This window comes from Rhyacophila brunnea, unplaced genomic scaffold (assembly GCF_057557595.1).
Source record: "Rhyacophila brunnea isolate RB1 unplaced genomic scaffold, BYU_Rbru_1.0 scaffold_23, whole genome shotgun sequence".
Taxonomy (NCBI): Eukaryota; Metazoa; Arthropoda; class Insecta; order Trichoptera; family Rhyacophilidae; genus Rhyacophila; species Rhyacophila brunnea.
Genome location: NW_028232893.1, coordinates 26,131,949 through 26,154,943, shown reverse-complemented (window position 1 = coordinate 26,154,943; position 22,995 = coordinate 26,131,949). Strand labels below are relative to the sequence as shown.

Genomic DNA, 22,995 nt, shown 5'->3' with positions numbered 1-22,995 from the left:
CATAATATCCTCAGAAAATTTTAGAGCACTCCGGTTTGTAAACTTTTCCATGTACGGAAAACGCATTTTGAAAATAGCCGATAAACTGGATTATTTGTTAGCTTAACCTAACCAAACCTAACCTAACCTAACCTAACCTAACCTAACCTAACCTAACCCAACCTCACCTAACCTAAAATAACCCAAACTAACAAATAATCCAGTTTATCGGCTATTTTCAAAATGCGTTTTCCGCTGTATTCCGTATAACCGAACAGTACCCTTTTCCATTTCGAGCGCTGATTTTATCCTGAAACCATTATGGTGTATGATTGATAATTTTTGATAACTTTGTCAATGAGTGTTGGGTACTTAACATCTCTTGTACCTACATAATATACTGTCATCTTCGAAAGTGGCGGTAGGGGGCGTATATTGCACTGTACCCCCCCCCCCCCATGATGAAGTGGTTATGATTTATTTTATCGTCTGCTTACTTTTCTCTCGGGGACATTATTTGTGCTCGATTGACAAGGCGGATTGCAGAAGTAAAACGATGTATTTTGTTTACGAGACACATTGGATCCGCCCGATAATGGTTCAGGCTTCATGGCATTGTATCCTTTGGGGATACAATGTTTTAGCCGGTAACAATACCTAATACCACTGTTATATTTCTGATGAATAAATTATTATATAGATTTACTTTTTTGATATCATTTAAAACTTACACTTTGATGCAGTGTTGCCAACTGTCAATGACAAAAACACGACGGGGTACGAAATCAAGCTATTTGACAGGAAAAAAACGCTATATTTTGTGAAAATAAAATTGCAAGTAAATTTACTGATTCTACGAAGAACGAAGTGAATACCTTTCCTTTATTGTACTTATCAAAAAAATGTATATACCTACGTGTAAAAACAATACATTTTAACATAAATATATTTCAAAATTGACAATAAATGCCTATATTGTGTCAACGGCTAAAAATGCTAGTAAAAACGCCATAAACCAGATGCATTTTTTGCAAGCTAGATGTCTATCGAAAAATGCTTGATCTAGCAAGAAAAACGCTAAATTGGCAACGCTGCTTTGATGCCGTCACAATTAATTTATATAAATATATTGCAAAATATTAATTTAGGTGATCCTTAATATGCTGCCCTTTACAATTAGCCGTGTCTAGGCAACGCATAACCGGCCTACCTCCACGGGATGTCACCTGTATGCTGTAATGTAGAAACTGCTCCTAACTCATTTAAAAATAATAATATGTCACTTTTATCTATTTGGTTAATCACCAGTTCCTCAATTGAAATAGTGTAGGGCGCTCTAGGCGATTGTTCAGTGTTTCAGTGATGCACAACCATTATCCCGCGATAATTTAAAAAAAATTGTGAAAATGATTTTTTTATAATAATATGTTGAACAGTGCTGTGGTAATAATTTTAAATGCGAGGTTAGTAGAAAATTGATAAGTTAACTTCTTGCATCGAATAACAGGAAACATCGCCTTTGAAAGTATGATATAAATATTAAGGATTAACCCTGCTGAATTTACACCTATATTTTGTAATTTACCTACGTGTAAGTCAAGGATTGTCATGGTTTCTCGAGATTTCACAAAAATGTTTGAAGCGTTTCTTCAGATAAAACAGGAGTGGAAAACGCTGTGTTATTCTATTTTAAAGCATGATTGCATTGATGTAATATATACTTATTATACTTTAATGAATGTACTTTTCTTTTGTCCCAATTTCGCTATTGCGTTCAACGCATATGGTGTACGTACGCAAAACGCATTCAATTAGAACATTCGTAGGCTATACCTATATGCGTTGTACGCGCCGTAGGCTACATGCGTTGGACGCAGTAGCGAAATTGGAACTAATTTTATTATTTGATATTTACCGTGATAATATGTTTAACCAAGAATGCTCGAATATATTTTAATAAATACTACCTACCTATATTGCATTGTGACTAATATTTAAAATGACTGTATAATTATATTGTAATGATTAAAATAGGATGTATTGTTGCCTCTTTTCCAATGACCTTTTGAATGATTGCTATACTTACCTAAACTATACCCACAAATAGGTACACTTATTAACATGATTATTAGTACAATACAATTATTATTCAAATCAATAATTATAAATTAGTACGTCTACAGAACATTGACAGGCGGAAATCATTGATTTTTTTAAAAAGTAAATCAAAGGTATTAAAACACCTGTAATCAAAACGATTAGATGACGTTATTTTTTATAAAAAGTCAATGAAGGGTATTTTGGACATTTGGAAAACGTTTCAAATTAAGTTTGGTATTCTGATTTGAAAGTATCTATATTTAAACTGCTATTGTTAAATTTAACGAAGGTTAAAATCGCCATATACTATGCATTAGTATATATCGTCAAAAGTAATTTGGAATAGTTGATTGAATAAAAAAATACGGAATAAAAATAGAATTACTTGTTCTTTAAATATACCTGTGATAAATAAAGCTCTTTATTAGATTAAAACGTAATTGAAGCGTTGAAATTCTATAGGGTCTAAGTGCCAAAAATGTGAAACTGAGATATAACAAAAAAAAAAAGAATAAAACCATACTAACATAATATATGAAAACTTAGATTTTTATTTTTACAAAGATACAGAAGAACATCAATATATGATAACATGCATACTTATAATAATAAAATAAAAAAAAGGAAGAATAAAATATTTAAACATAAACAATATTGAAACGTTCTATGTAGAGGGGCATGTAGGGCCACATAGACCCCGCCCATATTTCAATGTATCTGTGTGACAAAAAAGGTAGACCTAGGAACTTAGACCCTTCATAATATCATTAGGCTTGGCATATATATTGTATTGAAGTAAAAAACTTGTTATAGAATTTTTTGGCACTTAGACCCTATATACTTTCAACTCTTTAATTTATTTATATACATACTCTTAGGATAATAATAATGAAAGATTATTTCGCATGTATTTTAAATCACATTTAGTGAATAAAAATGTTTAAAGTCATACGTAGTTAATTTACGTTTTTTTCGTCTCCTGTAGCGTGAGAAACATATCAAAACTTTATAATACTGTAAAACTGAATAGGTATAGCTGTAAAATCTCGCGCCCACTACAACGGCCAGACGTTTAGCTTTGACTCATTATCTCTTGTACAGACTTCACCGATAGGAAGTCAGGGAGATAGTCGGCGCAAAAGGCCGTTAGCCGTTGTGAGCTCTCAGACAAAAGAGAATGATGTCAAAATATTCTGGCCAAAATTACCCCGTGGCCAGTCACACTTAAAATCACAACTTAAAAGAATAAACGTCTCACAAAAATCTTTAAGGGAAATATTAATTGCATAGTTGTTTTTTTTAAATATATTGTCTACAATGGTGGGTTGTATAATAAGTAGACAGTATTGTTTCTAAAACCTGGATTGTTCCTACTAATTGCAGTCCCTGAAAGTAGCATGGAGGATTTATGTGAGCTGACGGAGCAAACAAAAATCAGGTCCAAATTGAAGAAGTTCTTTGTAAGGAGGCCCACCATGGAGTCCTTGGTCAAAAAGGGCATCTACAAAGGTGGGATATTGAACACTATTATTCCCACATGTTTTTGTCCAAACGCACTCACAAATTTCTTGCATGATATTTTACTTACACCATTCTGCACGCTTAGTCATTTGAACTAGTTATTTTCCCTGGTCATTGGATTAATATAACACAATATATTATATATATTATAATATCTATATTCAATACTGAATACACATAATATCTTATTCTTTATAACAAAAGGTCAACCTTTTTTCTAGGATTTTTTACCAATAGTAAAATATTTTTAAATCTTGCCTAAGTATAATATGTATTCAGTATTGAATTTGAATGTCATTATTTGCAAGTATTACTTTATATAATTATATGTGTCTTGAATCATTTGTAAAGCATGAGAGAAAACAGGGTGAGAGATGGAGAAGACGCATTAAAAATACACGTATAAACGCAAATTCTTAACTTGAAAAATCGGATGAATCTTTTATTTTAATCAGGTCGTGAAACGAATGATACTCTCATAATAGTTTTAGAGATGTTTACAGTGTGAAAATAGCACAACGAGAAATTAGTATCTTATCCAAAAGTTTTAATGGTAACTATTATAATAGGGATATGTTGCTGTAACCTATTGAAACCTTAGGCACCATACAGAATCAATAAATAAATAAAAATATTATGGATGAGGAAGAACCATCAGCTAAGCGTCGCTGCTTGACAAACAAACGAGCTCAGAGATGGCGTGCTTGGCAATGTTAGGATGCTCTCTAAGACTCCGCCAGGCTGATGCAGTAGCTCACAGACAGTAAGACAGAAGATACACGTAAACGTATGAAACGTAGAGAGGTAGACAGGGAGAAAACGTATGACAATCTTGACATGTGGTACTGCCATCTGTTAATATTTTCCAGTATCTTGATATCCAGAGCCGATTGCCTTTCTATTAGAGAAATTTGAAGTCCAACAGATAAAACGTAGTTAATATAAATAATTCGCACGAATCATAGACGGATCGATAGCTTAACGGCGAGAATACTCACCCGGAAAATGAACGATGTGAGTCTGTGTCCCACTCTTATACGAATTCAATTTAATATTTGTATCCTGTTGGCTTACTTAACTTATAGCGCCTTTACACGTGCATGGATTTACGGGCACCAATAACGTATAAATTCAACTATCGCGATAATAACTGTTTACACGTACAAATGCTGACTGTCTCGCCAATCTCACTCTTCAAGCTTGAGCGAGACGCGTTGTTGTCATTTTAGGGTGCTATTTGATTGGTTGTGAAAATTGGTAAACGCCAATAATGCTCTGCACGGTGTAGTTCGTTTTTCTCCAGCAGGTTCTCCTCTATCGTTATACTGCGCAGGCGCAGATATCTCACAAGTTCTAACTGTTAAACTTCAGAAGATGCTGAACTTTTTTGATCCATGCGTGCAATCTTGTAATAATACGTGTTTACACGTCGTGCATTTTCTTGATATGACAGCGGTGATACGTACGGGTATTGTCAACGGTAAATCCATGCACGTGTAAACAGGGTACAAGTTACTAATGTACCCATGGCCCCCACACCCCGAAGCCGGCCCCCATGCTAAGATCTTTGTCGGATCGCCCTACCTATCGCTAAGGTGATGCGCTACAGTACCGTTTTCCAAATAGTGTACGCGGTAAAATTAATGTGTGTATTTAGTGTTTTTTTTGTATATTTTAATACATCCATTTAAATTGTGGAGTTGTCGAGTATCGATACACAATTAAAAATTGTATCGTACAAACACTTTTTCTTACTATTAGAGCAAATTTGTGGTTTGTTTTTATCTCACTTATCTGGTCCACTCGCCACACCGGGCCCTTCCTGAGTCCAGGCCCCCAGGCTAGTGCCCTGTCAGCCCCCCTTGTCGGGGCCATGAATGTACCAATTGGTATTTTTCAAAATCTGCCTGTGCTACTTCATTGAATTTTGCAGAGTAACACTATTTGTCTCCATTTTTAAACTTTTTTACAACGTTTTTCTAAGCTCGTATTCTTATTTGTCCGGTGGTTCTTTGTCCGGTACAAATCTTGCAATAATTGATTTTTAACTAACTTCCCGACTAGCTAGACATTTGAAACTTTTATAATTTATCAGCACACGATGCCAATGCATTTTTTAAATACCTTTAGCCATCTTTAAGTAGAATTGAATTCATTTTCAGCTAATTCTGTTTTGTATGAAAAGTTATCGACACCATTATTGGTTGCTAGCGGTCTGGGGTCCTAGCAACTAAATTAATAATAATATATACGTGCGTTACTATGGAATCAATATGACATTTCAGTATTATTTCTATAAAGTACAAATTATTTGATCGCTTAAGCTAGTCAAGTCAAGTTTATATGATTGTTTGAACGTTGTAGGTACTTATATAAAAAGTTCTTTTTATCTTGTATTTTTTTCAATAAAAACTGCTTTGAAAATAGGAGGGTTAAGGGTTTTCTCAATCTCAATCACGCTTAAGTGTCTACAAAATCGTATGTTAATGTGCACCCCTAACGATAAATAAACGAAAAACCCGCTAACCCACATAGCAGTTTTACCCTTCGCTGATATAGGTAGCTAGAGATAAAATTAGTAGATTTTCATATAGCGTGCTCGAAGAACAGTCGCGCCGGCATTCAAATCGACTGCATGCACAGAAGCCGTGTCGTATCGATTATTTGAATGGGTAACCGGAAGTTATCGATTTCCGGACCCTTTCGTGCAGGAACGTGTGTTCTTGTTACTGTAGGTACATCCTCACTCTTTGCATTAGACACCCTCCTCCTTCACCACCCTTCAGTAGGTGTATAATGCAATTATTGTTACGTCATGCCATTTAAACGAAAACATGTAAACGCGTTCATTATCGCTAAATACATTATTATTCCACATCACACTATTCACCGTGAAATAATGTTCTATCGGAAATATATGGCCGTATATTAAAGAATGTCCAACCTCTTTGGGTCGTATAGTACTGTCATAAAACACAAATAGTACTAAATAAAACACGGTTCTTGTCGGTGTACAGGAAGCCAGCAGCAAACACTTTTTTAAATAGTCGATATACTGGATTATTTGTTAGCTTTTAGGTTAGGTTTTCATTCTTGAATTCAGCTATGATAATAGAATTAATGTTCATATTGAATGAAATAAAATTGAGACCGTATAGTATACGGTCATCTCATTCCGATAAGAAAGCTCACGGTGAAATGTTTTACGTACAATTTACATGTAACCATTGTTCCCATTACGGATGGCAGAAGAGCGTTGATTTTGTTATATTGATGAATGTTTCAAAAAATTTATACCTAGTTGAGATTTAAAAAATATTTAACAAATTTATACAAACAACTTCATACTATATGAAAATTATTAGTATTATTACATTCTACTGGATTCCTTCACAATATTATTAGAACAGGGTTTCCCAAACTTTTTCTGCAATGGAATACTTCGCAAACTCGGAAATTTTAACGGAACATTTAGATTCTTTAATTATTTTAGTTTTACTTATTTTACTTCTACTTAGTAGAAGATCTTTCAATGTGTTGCGGTGTATAAAACCTTATGATCGCGGAACACCTATTCAGGTTCGGCGGAACATAGTTTGGGAAACCCTGTGTTAGAAGAATCAAAGGAAATGTGTGAGCAGATAACCGAAAAGAAAAGAGACATAGACTTTTTTATAAATTATTTAAGAAAATAGCAAAAACTAAAACCAGCGCATCTATTCTATACACAAGACTGCTTTCGGTCGCTACAGCAGCTATCTAGGGTAGGTTTGTATCGAAGTATTAGCAATTATTCTAACAATTACAGTAAGTTATGTAGTTGTAATTGTTAAAATAAGTGCAATGTTTTAACAGCACCTCTTTTGGCTGTGATACATTTTAGAACGAGATAGACAGTTTTGACTGTTGAGACGGCATCTGCAACGAACCCGAAACGTTGAGGAAAGAAGGAAGAAGTATGCACGGTGGAAACCTACGCATCTATACGATAAAAAACAAACAAACAAACAAACGAAAGTTTCAAACATTATGCTTACATACTTGATTTTAACTCGCATACAGGCGAGTGTAATAAACGTTTATAGTTTCGCAAATTATATTTTATACCTTCTTAGTCGCTGTGTCACGCTTGAGCTACGGATTCATTTATGCACCTAGATTAGTTCTCGTTTATGATATATTATTTATCCAACTATATATTACGACGCGGTTATACCCTACCTACTATATAAATAATGTAGATCCATAGATTGAAAAATAAATAATATATTATGTCGCGAAGGCTGTACAACTTATAACATAACGATTTTTTAAATTGCATCGTGTGTGGGTCACCTAATCCGATTATTATGTGATTGTTGTTGTGATTGTGTTGTTATCTATGGCATGACATCATAGCCATTATCCATTTATGTGTGTCATTATTTAGTTAGTCTCTCTATAGTCTATGATATGGTATTTCGATATGGGGTCGATTGCGGTTATAAAATTATTACGTATGTTTTTTTTATTATTATTGACTTTGCTGGGTTGTGATTGGTAATAATTTGTAGTTTGGGGTAATGTTATGTTATGAATATATCTATGAATGAATAATATGTTAGAAAATCGATGAATGAATGAATTATATATAATATTAGCCACTGTTAAACAGCCTAATATGTTATGGTATATTACACATTATGTGGAAATTAGTTTATCTAATAATGTATGTATAGTATTTTTTTCAATTGGATATATTGGGGAGTGATATTGTAGGTATTATCGTTAATATTAATTGTATATTGTAACAGGTTTTCTTGTACTTACCTAAGTTAAGGGGAAGGTTATATTATTAAATAAAATAATGTTAGAGATATTTTTTAAAACAGTTTGTTAATATAATAATTATAAGATAAAAAGAACTTTATATATACAAAATTTTTAAATTTTCTGTTGAATCATGTAAACTTAACTTGGCTTGCTTAAACGATAAAAAAAATGTATTTGATAGAAATAATACTGAAATGTCATTTTGACATGTCATATTGATTTCTATAGTGACGCACGTATATATTAATAATTTAGTTGCTAGGACCCCAGACCCCTAGCAACCAATAATGGTGTCGAAATAAATTTTCATGCAAAACAGAATTAACTGAAAATGAATTCAATTCTACTTAAAGATGGCTAAAAGTATTAAAAACATGCATTGGTATCGTGTTCTGATATATTATAAAAGTTTCAAATGACTAGCTAGTCGGGAAGTTAGTTAAAAATCGATTGCAAGATTTGTACCGGACAAAGAACCACCGGACAAATAAGAATACGAGCTAAGAAAAACGTAATAATACCTCGGTAACTATACAGCGTATTTAATAAACCATTACTTTTATTCAACGAATATTTCACAAGATTTTGAGAATGTAACATTCCATTTATAATGCATATATGGAACATACATAACTTGAAAACACATCAGATAGGTATATTATAACGGCTAGAAAAAATCATGCTTGAAAAAAATACGATGCTCGACGGGTTTGAACACATATAACCACTGGTATCACGCCAACTGTACATTAACCAATTATGCTACGATCCTATATAATTGCGACAATTTAAACTAATAGGTCACACATGAAATGCTTATCAAATTGCGTTATTATTGATTTTTTTTTAGATTTGATATAGTTCATCGACGAAAATAGTAATTCGCAATCATTATGTTAAGCCCTAGAGAAAAAAAAATAAAGAAAAACGAGTTCCAATCATTTAAATTAATAATAATTGTTGTGTAGCCTATTAGGACCAGGTTTCCAGGACCAGGTCTCAGGTTCGAATCCTGAGTCTGGCAAGTACACATATTGTTTTTCAATTTGAGTGTGAGTCAGGGTATGGACCTAATAGGTTGAGCAAGTGGCTGACATCCATTTCTCGTAAAAAACAAAATCTGTTAATACAAACCTCTACTCTGTGGAGGGCTATATGATCCTATTAGGATCGGACATGGTCGGAAACCTATTAGGACGCCGTTAGTGTAAGTAGCTAGTATTGTGAGATCAAGGAAATTTTAAATAATCAGTAGTTTTTAGACACGTCCATATTGAATTTAGGTACATCTCGAAACATACTCGACTTCTGCATACAAAATTCGACCTATGCCCGCGTATGATAGGTTCATCATCACTGATCTATTTCATGTACAATTAAGATATCTAATGATTCAGCTAACAAAAGTATTATGCGTTTCATAGTTTTAATATAAAACTCTAGGTTATGTAAATATATACCTACGTTGCTTTCATATAGGTAGGTATATACCCAGGCCTGTCAGGCAATACTTTGTAATATTTTCTTTCTTCAATCTTTTGATAGAATTTTGAAGTCCCCACATTGTGCCGATAGCATAAACATGACGTAAAAGAGTACATAAAACATTATTTCTAATTATCTCGGCATTGATTTATAAATGCGTATTGACATCCTGACTAGGGATTCCAATCCCGGGATCCCGACCTATTTTCGATACCTATGAATCCCGGGATTGATAAACATAATCCCGAAACTTTCGGGATTGATTTTTTTATCAATTTTTATGGAAAATAAAATAAAAACGAAAATATAACAGAAAAAATACTTTTAATAACAAATAACTACATTACAAATAAACTGAGTTTTAATGAAGTTTGATTTATACCCATGTGTAAGTTGCCGATTCATTTAATTTTTTCACATAAATTAATAAAAATTAGAAAGATTGAAAAAAAAACAATGCTTCGCACTATTAATAAAGTAATTCCACCATGATCTCATACGTTTTACGGCAGTTTCATATTTGGCTGACTAATTAGATTTATGAAGCAGAAAGGCCATAAGTACACCATGATTTGCTTTACTATTTTAAGTCTCGCTAACCCATTCGGTAAGTCTTTACTATCAGAAACAGCAATCTCATATTAAATTTACATTATTATTTATATTACAATATTATTTACTCCATTAAACTTATGTATTTCCAAGATTGAACGTATACAATATTAACAATAAATGTCTTAAATAGTATAAATTATACTGGATTTATTTTTGACCGATTTTATCAATGTTATTTGTAAGTATAAAAAAAATTATATTAACAATGAAAAAAATGCCAATCCCGGGATTGTCAAATTGTAATCCCGAAATCCCGGGATCAGAATTTTGGCTCGGGATTGGATTCCCTAATCCTGACTGCGATCGACCGCAAAATTTGGTTAGTGCTTACTTCTGTTCATTCTTACATTATTCGATTTATAAATATTATGCTCCGTCTGGAGTAAATATGAAAAAGATACTCTCAATCTATTATTCTATTATAATATATCATACAATTTTCGTAGATAAAGAGTTTATAAGCAATTTCATTTCTACAAACATTTATTTCGTACCTACATTATTTACGGTTTTACAAAATTGCCTGTCTAAAAGATAAGTAGGCAGTAGCCATATAAGAAAGAGAAAAACAAAAATTCCCATATAATAAATAATCTAGAATTCGCGTAAACTTCGAATATTTTACCCGAAAGTAGGTATTATTTTAGTTTTATTGTGAAATTTGTCCTTTGTAAATGGTATAACCACTAGAGTTATACCTACATACAATAATCATACGTGTTTACCAGTGGTGAAGGGTGATAGTAGGCTAGATCCGGCATAAATAGTGCACATTAAACTTTGTTAGTCATACGTATTTGTTTTCATTGAACTAAGACTACAATTTATTTAGAGATGGTGTTGGTTAGTTTTTAAAAATCAATTTAACCCTGCCTAACCAAACCATAATAGCTTTGATATATTCTGGGTGATCTGACAAAATTGTGCACACCTTTTCATTCATACTTGTTTGTTTTCGTTGAATTAGAAATACATAAGTAATATGTTGTTGGTTAGTTTTTTTTTAAATTGATTAATCCCTGTCAAAACCAAACTATAATAGATAAAAAATATTATTCTGTGGTATAATTTTAGATATTTTATAGATAAACAAATATGTTTATGACTATTATTTTGTATGGTTTGGTTTTCGCATGGTTTATTTGAATTTTAAAAACTAACTAATACCACCTGTGAATATCTGTAGTATTGGTTGAATGAAAACAAATACGTATGACTGACAAGGTTTAGTGTGCACTATTTATGGTGGATCTTAACAGCCTACCTCCACCATTCGCCACCGGTGTTTACAGTTAAATATATAAAATAATATAACATACATAATGTTACAATACGTAAATAGATTATTTAATAATAAAACAAAATGAAACATAATAATTATGTAAAAGTCCAAATGGATATTATAAATAGGTTGTCAATAGACAAGTTCAGTACTGAAGGTAGATATTGTTTGAGAATCCGAACAGACGTAAGTATTAATCATGTCGATGGACGAACTTTTAAAAGGAGATTATATCGTAAATAATAGATAGAATATGGATTCATGACAAATAACTTTTGATTGAAAAACTACAATTATTAACTACTTAGCTAGGTAGCTAAGTCAATTGCCAAATCAGATTTCTTTGTCTGAGTGCAGGTACATTTGGGAATTGATGAGAAAACTATTATGAAATACAACGCTCCATACCTGGTATAGTGCACACACAAGGTCACGTCAATCGCACATGCTCAGCGTCACGTCTTTTCAGACAGCGTGTAGATCATTCGTAGTAGCATCGCCGCGTGGTGATTGAGGGTCGGACAAGAGTGCGGAATTCTGAAAATTGATCATATTGGAATATACCTAAACAAATAAGTATTATAACGACAATTTATTTCTTGTCGTCAGAAATAGTGGTGTTGGAAGCCTTGTCAAGTTGGAAGACCTCATTAATTTAGCTGTATTATAAATAAAGCCGCATTTAAGAAACTTTAATTAGGCGTACTGCACGTCATTATATTTTGCTATTCTTTAAAAAAAATGCAAATTTTGTATTCATTCAAAAGGCCGCAGGTTCCCCACCCTTTTTGAAAATCATTCACAAAATTTATTCAATGAATACCTATGAGTATGACATATATTTGTATCTTGGATATGGGTGACATGAAGCGAATAGCTAATTACTATCAAGCAATCATCGTAAAAAAATATCCCAAGATGCTTCTAACATGCTCTGTCACGGAGGGGCAACTGATGGCTTGGAAATTTACCTTAGTTTTAGGGATTGCAATACCGAATGAAAACGCCAATGCCGGTTTTTCGGTATATCTTATTGAATGCCGGTATTAATACTGGTATTCGATAGCATATTAAGAAAAATAGAAGTATGTACTTATCAGTAGATATAGCTATTAAAATATCTTTAAAACATTATTTGGTACTGTTCGGTTATACGGAATACAGCGGAAAACGCATTTTGAAAATAGCCGATAAACTGGATTATTTGTTAGGTTAACCTAACCAAACCTAACCTAACCTAACCCAACCTAACCTAAACTAAACTAACCCAAACTAACAAATAATCCAGTTTATCGGCTATTTTCAAAATGCGTTTTCCGCTGTATTCCGTATAACCGAACAGTACCCATTATTTATAGCAAAAACCTACATACCTACATTTATTATGTTGAATTTGAATACTTATATATATTAATAATTTTAACAAAAGTCCTTAAAAAGACTAGTTCATCAAGTGCAATAAATCCGGCTGCAGGAAAAGTTTCTTAAATTCAACGCTTGTACAGTCACCAATAAATTAGGTATACAATAATTGAATATTTGTCACGGATGTTTTCTATTTCGAAATATTATGATAATTCATCGCGACAATAATTATTATATTATCAATATATTTGATTAATTTTGTTTTATTATTATTTCATCTATATTTGATTCAGTCAATATATTTGCCTATTTAGTAGCACATAACTTATAATTCATTTTCAAAAACGTAAACGAATGTGCTTTCTTAATAGGTAGGTACCTACCGAAAATTCCGGTATTTTGAATTTTTAAAACCGGTATTTCGGTATTGATAAATACTGGAATACCGGTAATGCAATCCCTATTTAGTTTATATTATATTTTGCATTTTTTTACCTTGTAGACGAGCCAGTGTTCGGCCAGTCCCTGGAGGAAGTGTGCCCGAAGACTGATCCTCGAATCCCGGAGTTTGTGATACGGTGCGTGGAGGTCATCGAGTCTACGGAGGAAAACATGACGTCTGACGGACTGTACAGGGCCAGTGGAAACTTGAGTCAAGTCCAGAAGATTAGATTGGAGGTAAGGTATTATAGTTGAATGTGGTAATGCATACTGAAGATATGCCAAATCTACACGCATTTGAAATAATTAATTGAAAGCCTTACATCAAGTTAGACACTTGGTGACAATAATAACAACACTCATATTGATGATTGTAAAGCCACATACGAAGCGCCTTGTTTCAAAAGCCCCTAAAACGATTTTAGGTAGTTTTGAGAAAACTGAGAAAAAATCATATCTATTAAATCTGTAATCTTTATGTATTTATTTTTTAATTTGTTACATTCTAAAGGGTAATTTGGCTTTCCATTTTAGGGGTATTTGAAAAGCACACCCGACCATTTTAGCGGGTTTTGAAATTTACCCCAATTTTCGATCATATGTATTGACGGTTTTTAGCATTTTTTAAAGTTCAATCTTTGGCCATCATATAGGTAACAAAAATATCCATCTAAATACATATCTACCTCAAAAATTTTCAAAAACCGTTTTAGGGGCTTTTAAAACTAGGCGCTTCATATATGTAAATTTGACTTATCTGACTCATGGGTCTGAATACCAGTGGCGAAGGGTAGAGGTAGGCTGGATCCGACATAAATAGTCCACACTAAACTTTGTCAGTCATACATATTTGTTTTCATTGAACTAATGAAACAATTTGCAAGACCATAAAAGATAAAAAAATATTCTTCTTATTATATAAAATATCTAAAATAACGTCATTAACTCGTACGTTATTTTAGATATTTTATAGATAGAAGTATATTAATTGTTATCGATTATGGTTTGGATAGGCAGGGTTTAATGAATTTAAAAAAACTAACCAACGCCATGTGTAATATGTATTATTAATTCAACGAAAATAAATAAGGATGACTGAAAAGTGTGCACTAATTTTGTCGTATCGCCCATAGCATACCTAAACTATTATGCTTTGATTTAGGCAGGGTTTAGTTAAATTTAAAAAATAACCAGCATCATCTTGCAAATTATCTTCAATGAAAACAAATGAGAATGACTGACAAAGTCTTTTGTGAACTATTTATGTCGGATCTTAACAGCCTACTTCCACCCTTCGCAACTGATTCCAAGTCTGCTAAGGGCAGCACTTTGCCCAGGGATGTCACTGTACATACATACATGTACTAACATCTGTTCCAAAATACAGATTTGTTCTTGCATAATTCAAATTCATATTTCTTACAGGTGGATCAAAATAATTTGTCGATTATGGAGAAGGAGGTCGACGTTCATGTCTTGACAGGTGCACTAAAGTTATTCTTCAGAGAGCTCAAAGAACCTTTGATACCCTGCAGACTTTTCCAGAGATCCTTAAACGCCAGTGGTAAGCTATTTACATTTAATTTGTACATGTTTAAAACTGTTCAAATGTTACAAAGGTGTATGTAACATTTTTGGTTAGGTTAGGTTAGGTTTCAAAGTTATATGTAACGAATTAAAAAAAATATGTTTTCTTTTATTTCAATAAAAGATGGACTGAAGAATAAAAGTGTATAAGTGACTATAAATAAAAAAAAAGTTAACGGTATCCAGTTTTCACATCACCACCTACCCTTAAAAGTAATTTCTCATTTAATTTTCACTTCTAAGCTGAGTGTATGGGATTCCGAAGAGTGGAGCTTATAATATACACATACTGTTATTACGGCCCATTCCATCATTGTATTATGCATTTGGATCTTTTTAATCCTGAGCTCCTTAATTGTCGTTATATGATTGTACACTAATTATTGTACACTAATTATTGTACACTGGAAGCATAAAATTACTCTATTTGACTAGAAATATATAAAGAAAAATACTTACTATTCACATAAACATACGAGTATTAATTATTCATAACATAAAACAAGTGCCTCACAATTTTGTGTTTCACTCATGGGCCTTTTTAAATAAAAAGAATTTATCTTCTATAGACATAATTGACTTGCATCCAAATATATGTACCTAGGTACCATATGTGTACCATTATGATGTCAAAGATATTGGGGTGGTCATATATAATTCAGATAATTTGAATAAATGTGTTTAGTTCCTTGTTGTTTCTCCAAATTATAGAGAAGGTACATGTCGTCATCTTACTAGGTTTGCAAACCATCTGTCTGTTTTATGTAAATGTTTGGGAGTTTACGATATATCAAAAAAGAGTGTACCTTAAATAACAGACATAGAAGGTTTGCATAGTAAAGCGACAATATTAGCAATACAATCAATGCAACATAACCTACAAATTTCATAAGTAAATTATTAATGATTATACTAATTTAATATTATGATTTTTAATTGAACTTACCTTTTCCTTCATTATAGCAAATCAAGTGTATGAATCAAAGATAAAGGAGTTTAGAGAGATTGTTCACAGCCTTCCCGATTGCAACAAACAGACCCTTATATTCTTGCTACAACATTTACTGAGGTAACTATTACAAGACCTACTTTACTAAGTTTCCATTAGAATATTGGTCAATGCAGTGCAACAGTAGCCGATGTCACATAAAACTGCCTTTCACTAAGTATAGTACATAACACATGTTTATAAAGAAAGCTTTTATGTGCTCATTTTGAGGACTAGACGCTTTAACTCGGAGACAGCCACGAGTGAGTTAGATCGCCAATGTTTATATGTACCGTCAAGCCATAAGCGAGTTAACTCGCGACATCGTGCAAGTTTTCTGTCAGTTCGTGTATATTTTCAAAACAATAGTTATCATTTAAGTGTGAAAATTCTCACAAAAAATCTCACGAAAATGCTCACCTTAGAAACATGTTGATTTAGTAATTTTACATCTTTATACTTAATAACATATTGTTGTGTATTGTATTAATTTATTCTAAAAATAGTGGACCTACAGGTATCTAGTAAAATTTTCTCAGCCGTGAAAAAGTTAACGTCGCAAGTATCACTTAAGACTTTGTAACCGTGGAATTCAAAAAAGTCTTAAGATTAAATAGACCATTACAATTTTTTTTGTCTAAATAACATTTAATTATTCAATACTTTGATAGTAATAAGATGTTTTCACATAACATCACCATGTTCGGAAGAGAATCAGGTGGGGTTCCACAAAGAAGATGTTATATTAACACATTTTTGTTTTACAAGAAATGGATGTCAGCCAATCGCTCAACCTATTAAGTCCATACTCGGGGTTCAAACACACATTGAAAATCAGCATGTGAACTTTTGTCAGACCCGGAAATCGAACTCGGGAAGAGTACATAATAGTACCTACTATGTTCCTTACGCTCTCTCATTATCTTTTCACAGGGTAACAGACAGAAAGGACAAAAACAGAATGCACGTAGCGAACCTGGCGATAGTCCTCGGTCCCACCTTACTCTGGGCACCGTCGGAAGCCGCCCACAACATTGCAGTCGACTGCCTGCAGCAGAACCAAGTCATAGAGACCTTCCTCGCAGACTATGACAGGATATTCAAGGAAGAAGGCCGGCGGAAATAGTCAACGCATTACTGAATTCTCATCATTAACAGATAATTTAGTTACTATTATACCAGAGTAAAATACATTGTTCTATTTTGTATGTGAATACTCTCTTGTGAGTGAAAGTCCTTCTCTGGATTGGTAGACAAGGCTGAAAATTGTGGTGAAGTACAAACACCCATTGAGTGATTTTGAATGTCTCGTTATTGTCGTAGTAACGAATGTTGGATCCCTATGAATCCAATTTTTTATTAACCAAAATCTATTGATTTTGAATACCAACACAGATTACGTTATTTTTTGGTTCATTATTGAAGTGATTCCCAAAGTATGATTCGCATTACCCTGGTGGTACTCAAGGAGATTTTACAAGATAATACTATGTGTTAATTGTTTATTCAAAATTACATGCATAATAATAATTATGACATGAGTTAAAAATACAATTATTAATCATCTGCTGTATGCTGTGAACAATATTTCGAAAGGGTTACTTACATGGCGTGAAAAGTTTTTAAAACACTGCTTTTAATACAATTTTATTTTTAATATCATAAGTATTATTATATTAAATCTGTATGAATTTTAAATGAAATAATTACAAGATAAAAAGAACTTTTTATATACAACGTTTTTAAATTTTCTGTTGAATTATTATGCTCAATATGCTCAATATGCTCAAACTTGTACTTGACATGAAGTAAATAAAAAACAAACAAACAAATATAGAATACTGAAATGTCATTTTGATTTCCATAGTACGCACGTATAAATTAATAATTTAGTTGCTAGGACCACCCACTTAGCAACCGATAATAGTGGATTGGATTACGGATTTCTTCCGAAATAAGTTTTCATACAAAACAGAATTAACTGAAAATGAATTCAATTCTACTTAAAGATGGCTAAAAGTATTAAAAGAATGCATTGGCATTGTGATATATTATTCTAAAAGTTTCAAATGTCTAGCTAGTTGGGAAGTTAGTTAAAAATCGATTGCAAGATTTGTACTGGATAAACAACCACCGGACAAATAAGAATACGTGCTAATAAAAACGTTGTAAAATGTTAAAATTTTATGAAAAGTCTTATATTAGGTAATACTAGGTACCTTTTAATCTCATTCAATGTGAATGAATGGTATTAATTTTTTATTGAAATCATCAGGGTTGAATGAGCCATGTTTTTGACAATACATATTAATACAATACTATTGGCTATACAGGCATATTATGATGTATCCCACCTTTTTAAGTGCATTCAAAGTTTTGTTACCTACCTAAAAATATTGTTAAAAAACACAGTATGTATATATTGCTAAAAAGAAAACCTCCTTTATATATAATAATAATAATAATGAACTTGTAAATATTATTAAAAGTTTTAGGTACATAATATAATTAAATAAACTGCTCAGATCTTAGAGGGTGGAAATCAATATCATTCTGTCATACTGAAATCGACCATTTGGCTTTTGTACAGCAATTATGCACTATAATATTGTCATTGGAAGAGTTCCAGATGGCTTAGCAGAAAAATCAGCATCACTGCTGGTTCTTGAATAGATTGTTCTTTAAGTTCACCCGGTATTGCCAGGAGTTTAGCTAGTGTGTATGTATGTGTCCTGAAATATTTCTTTTAGATACGTAGAGATATAAAGTCATTAGAAAGACGAAAGAAAGTTCTTTTATGGTTTTTAAATTAATTTCTGAAGAATACTCTAGTTGAAAATTAGTTTAAATATGTGACAATATGTTTATTAGTATTGTCACAAATTGTTTATCATTTGAATATGTGTATTAATTAAGGCGCTAAGTACCAAAAACAAAAAAAAACTGACGTTTTTATAGAAAAGTATTCTGCATACTAACGCCAATAACTTCAACTATGGTCTAAGTGCCCCAAGCAAGTCAAAAAAATACAGCAAACTATTTAAACCTGTCGACGTTGTAAGTCCGTTGGCCTGTTTTATTTATAATGGTGTAAATAGCAATACAGTGGTCAACCTCATTCAATATAAAATAGCTGACGATGGTGTGTTGACACTTGCGAGTTCTTAATACCTAAAATTATAAAAGCTGCTGTGATTGCTTCACACTGTAAAACCACATTTTTCAAAAGGTCTGCTTCATGAAATTTTACTGCAATGACTCGGTATTTTGTAACTACAGGCAATACTACTTTTTGGTACTTGGAGCCTTATTTAATACACGTATTCATTTTTACTTAGCTAAGCTTTCTACATAAAATTATATGGTTCTGCATTATGCCGCGTTGCCACATGTAAATTTTTGATGTTCAACTGTCTGTTGAATGACAGATCAAACTAAATTGATAATTATTGGAAACTACATTAATTTCAACAAAGTTTGATTAATTTGTTAGTTGAATTGAATCCTTTTTAATTTTGAACATTGTATCCTGTGTGTAAGGTGCTGGCCTTTCGTTCGGGGCCCGGGTTAGATTCTCGGTGACGTCACAGAATATTAATTATGTGATTCTCTCAAAGCCCAGGTGTCTGTGATTGTTTCACTTATATTACTATAAATACTACTGTAATTGGGACACATTGTTGCAGTGCTAAAAAGAATGTAGAATATATTATATATCATTCGTGTCGATAATGCAACGGTGTGTGGAAACAGCATATTTTGATTATTGGCTGCCATGTTTTTAAGTTGCTAAATTAAGTATTATGGTCCAAAAAACGTTTTCAAGCAGTCTGGTGAAATGACATTAACAAATTAACAAAATCACTCAACGCCACCTTGGTTACGACGATCGATTCAACTTAAATAAATTTATATGTGGGAACATTTCTTTCAATTTCTTTTTCAACATTCAACAGCAGAAAGTTGAGCAACAAAAATTGATAAGTGGAAACGTGGCATTATGTTCTTAGTGTTATTATAATATAAAAGCAATGTGATCAAAAAGCAAATAAGTAAGGACTTTTAAATCATGATATATGGATGGGTAACATATTGTAAACACTTGCCTTAGTCAATTTTATTCCATAATAATTATCTAATGTTATATTGAACTGAAAAAAATCTTATAATATTATAATATTTTAGTTTTTGTGAAAAATGTAATGTAAAATATCAGATTATTCATATATTTGTATATATAAATGTATTTTTTTATATTCTAGATAAGACATTTGAATTGATTAATACAATAGATAAATTAAATTTGTACAATTTTAGATAGAAATGTGCAATAAATAATAATTGTACAAATTGTTCTACCTACTTCGTTCTTCATTTTGGTTTCTTCAACTTCCAGTTTCTTCAACTTCTTCTGCTCCAGTTTCCAGGCATTTCCATTTGTCTTTATGTGAGACATCTTCTGGGTGGGTATGAACCTGGTGTCCTGTCATCTGGGTATTCTTTCAATATTACGTTTTGCTGTTCAGGTTAGTTTGGCTATCTCCATGGTTTATATTCGGTAAAACCCATTTTCTAGTGAAGGCTCGAAAATTTTATACAATGATTTACTTTCAATCAGTGTAAATTTATTTTCTCCTTTATGAACTTGGCACCATGTTTCACAACCGTTATAAGGAGTGGTATAGTACTAAGTAAAATAATACTGGGTCGCTGTTTTGAAAAATCATTATCCTCCCTTTCTTGCATATTTTTTCAATATTTACCAATAATTTCGTAACAGCAAAAAATCGATGTAACAGGATACTGAAGATGTGAAAGTAAAACAGGCAATTTGTACATTTTCTCATTACTTCGGAATTGGACTGAATAATCGCATTTTTATGGCCACTTTACTGGCTATGAATTATACTTATTTATATACTTGATTATTTTCAATGTTCAAAATAACAATGACATGATCGTTTCGTTGTATTCACGTGATTCAAAATTATTATTGGTAATGTAATATAGATGAGAACTGTCTGAAGAAGTTTCGGAGTGCGTTTCATTCTGGATTAAAAGACTCCCAGATCGTCAAACTGGCATGCTCTAACCACTTCACCACTGTAGTATTTATGAGTATTTTTGACTTCATCAGTCGCTTAGATGTGCACACATTTATTTCCTACTATTGGGTGGATTTTTAATGCTTAAATTAGATGCCAGATATATAAAATTATGGAAGCCCTTATAGTCATCAGGGCCTATGTTCTGTGGAATGTCCCTTTCAGAGGTTTTGACTATCTAGCTCAGGGGTAGTCAAACTTTTTATACCTATCGACCACTTTTGTATGTCTGTTAGTAGTAAAATATTCTCACCGCCCACCAGTTCCACAGTAATGGTGTAATATAATAATAAATACTTACCAAATACTTTATGTAAGACTTTCGCTAAGTTTGGCAGAATAAATATTTATAAAACAACTAACTGTAGTTAAATCTTTCTTTTTATTCATACTTTGCATACATTGAAGCATGACGTGTGATGAAATTACATTTAATTGATTACGTAACGTGAACTAAACTTATGCGAGGGCGATATCAATACTATATTTTCTGACATTTAAATTTTCACGGGGAATTTTATGAAAACATAATGAATGTTTTTAAAACCCCTATCATGAAAGCTGGAACGCCCACTAGTGGGCGGTTAGAACCAGGTTGACTACCCCTGATCTAGGTACTTGTTTTTGAGACATTTATTTTCAGTCTGTACATTTTAACACCCCTATGCAAGGTTGTTACCGCACTACCACGTTATATAACTTTATCAGTTACACAATATGTTATTATATCAAGGAAATTAGTGATATTATCTTAGTGCAATCAAAATTAAATTGTAAAGTTAATGTACAGTATAATATATAATATTAACATATATGTCAGATATACAAAAATAGCCGTTGCATGTCTTAAGTCAATCATAACATGTAATCCAGTTCAAGGTTGCCTTATTAATTTTGACATTTCTAATAAATATATTATATTTTGAGAGATTTATAATTTTTATGTTTACATAATATTATTATATATTTATCCAAAGAGAGTTAGTTATATTAAAAATGATTATTTTGTTTTTGTAGTAATAAATCAAACGGTTTCAAATATATTATAATCGTAGTTACCCTGACAATTCGCTGTCAAATATATCAAAGATTTTTTTAATAAGATTTGAATATTTTTATCCTAAGCATTGTAACAATAAAATTGTTTTTGATCAAAATAATATTAAAAAAGATTCTAAGTGATAATAGCTATTTTTGTAAAAGAAAAGCTTTCATAAAAAATATACTTATATTAAGTTTTTTTATGCATTAAAGGAATAAATTGTATATATTTTTTTATTGTTCTCATGGTACTTTATTTTAATAGCCTATATTTTAAATATGTTTTAGTCCAAAAGATTCATAATTTAATTAATTCTGTTAAGAGTTATTTATATTTTATTGATTATATTCGAGTATTATCATATTTTTATTTAAAAAAAATATTTCTCTAAATTATTTTTAGTTTATTATTTTTTCATTCTTTATACCTACCTACCTAATATAAAAGATTCATTTGTTTTCATGATAGTCCATTTAATTATCGTATTTATTTAATTGAATTTTTTATTATTAAAGTTCTTTTATTTTCCTCCAGAATGTAATATTTGAAGTGTCCCACATAGTAATTACCCTGCCAAAATTGGTTACCTACATGTAAATTGTATGTAAAACATATAACAGTGGCACAGTTTGCCGTGAGCTTTCTTATCGGAAAGAGATGACCATATACTATA

At 31.9% G+C, this 22,995-nt stretch overlaps 1 protein-coding gene across 4 annotated transcripts in view; it reads left to right on the top strand.

Annotated features, from left to right (window-relative positions):
- The window catches only part of LOC147069768 (rho GTPase-activating protein 15-like), a 198,042-nt gene extending 175,612 nt beyond the window's left edge, over window positions 1-22,430 (top strand). For 3 of the 4 annotated variants that reach the window (XM_085950522.1, XM_085950523.1, XM_085950519.1), the window contains 5 exons: window positions 3,463-3,588; window positions 13,662-13,837; window positions 15,026-15,164; window positions 16,151-16,256; window positions 17,109-22,430. In XM_085950522.1, coding sequence (XP_085806648.1) covers window positions 3,463-3,588; window positions 13,662-13,837; window positions 15,026-15,164; window positions 16,151-16,256; window positions 17,109-17,301 — 740 coding nt within the window. In that variant the 3' untranslated portion in view covers window positions 17,302-22,430. The remainder of the gene's footprint in view (window positions 1-3,462; window positions 3,589-13,661; window positions 13,838-15,025; window positions 15,165-16,150; window positions 16,257-17,108) is intronic. The other variant, XM_085950520.1, reaches the window with a different exon arrangement.
- Window positions 22,431-22,995: the final 565 nt, after the last annotated feature.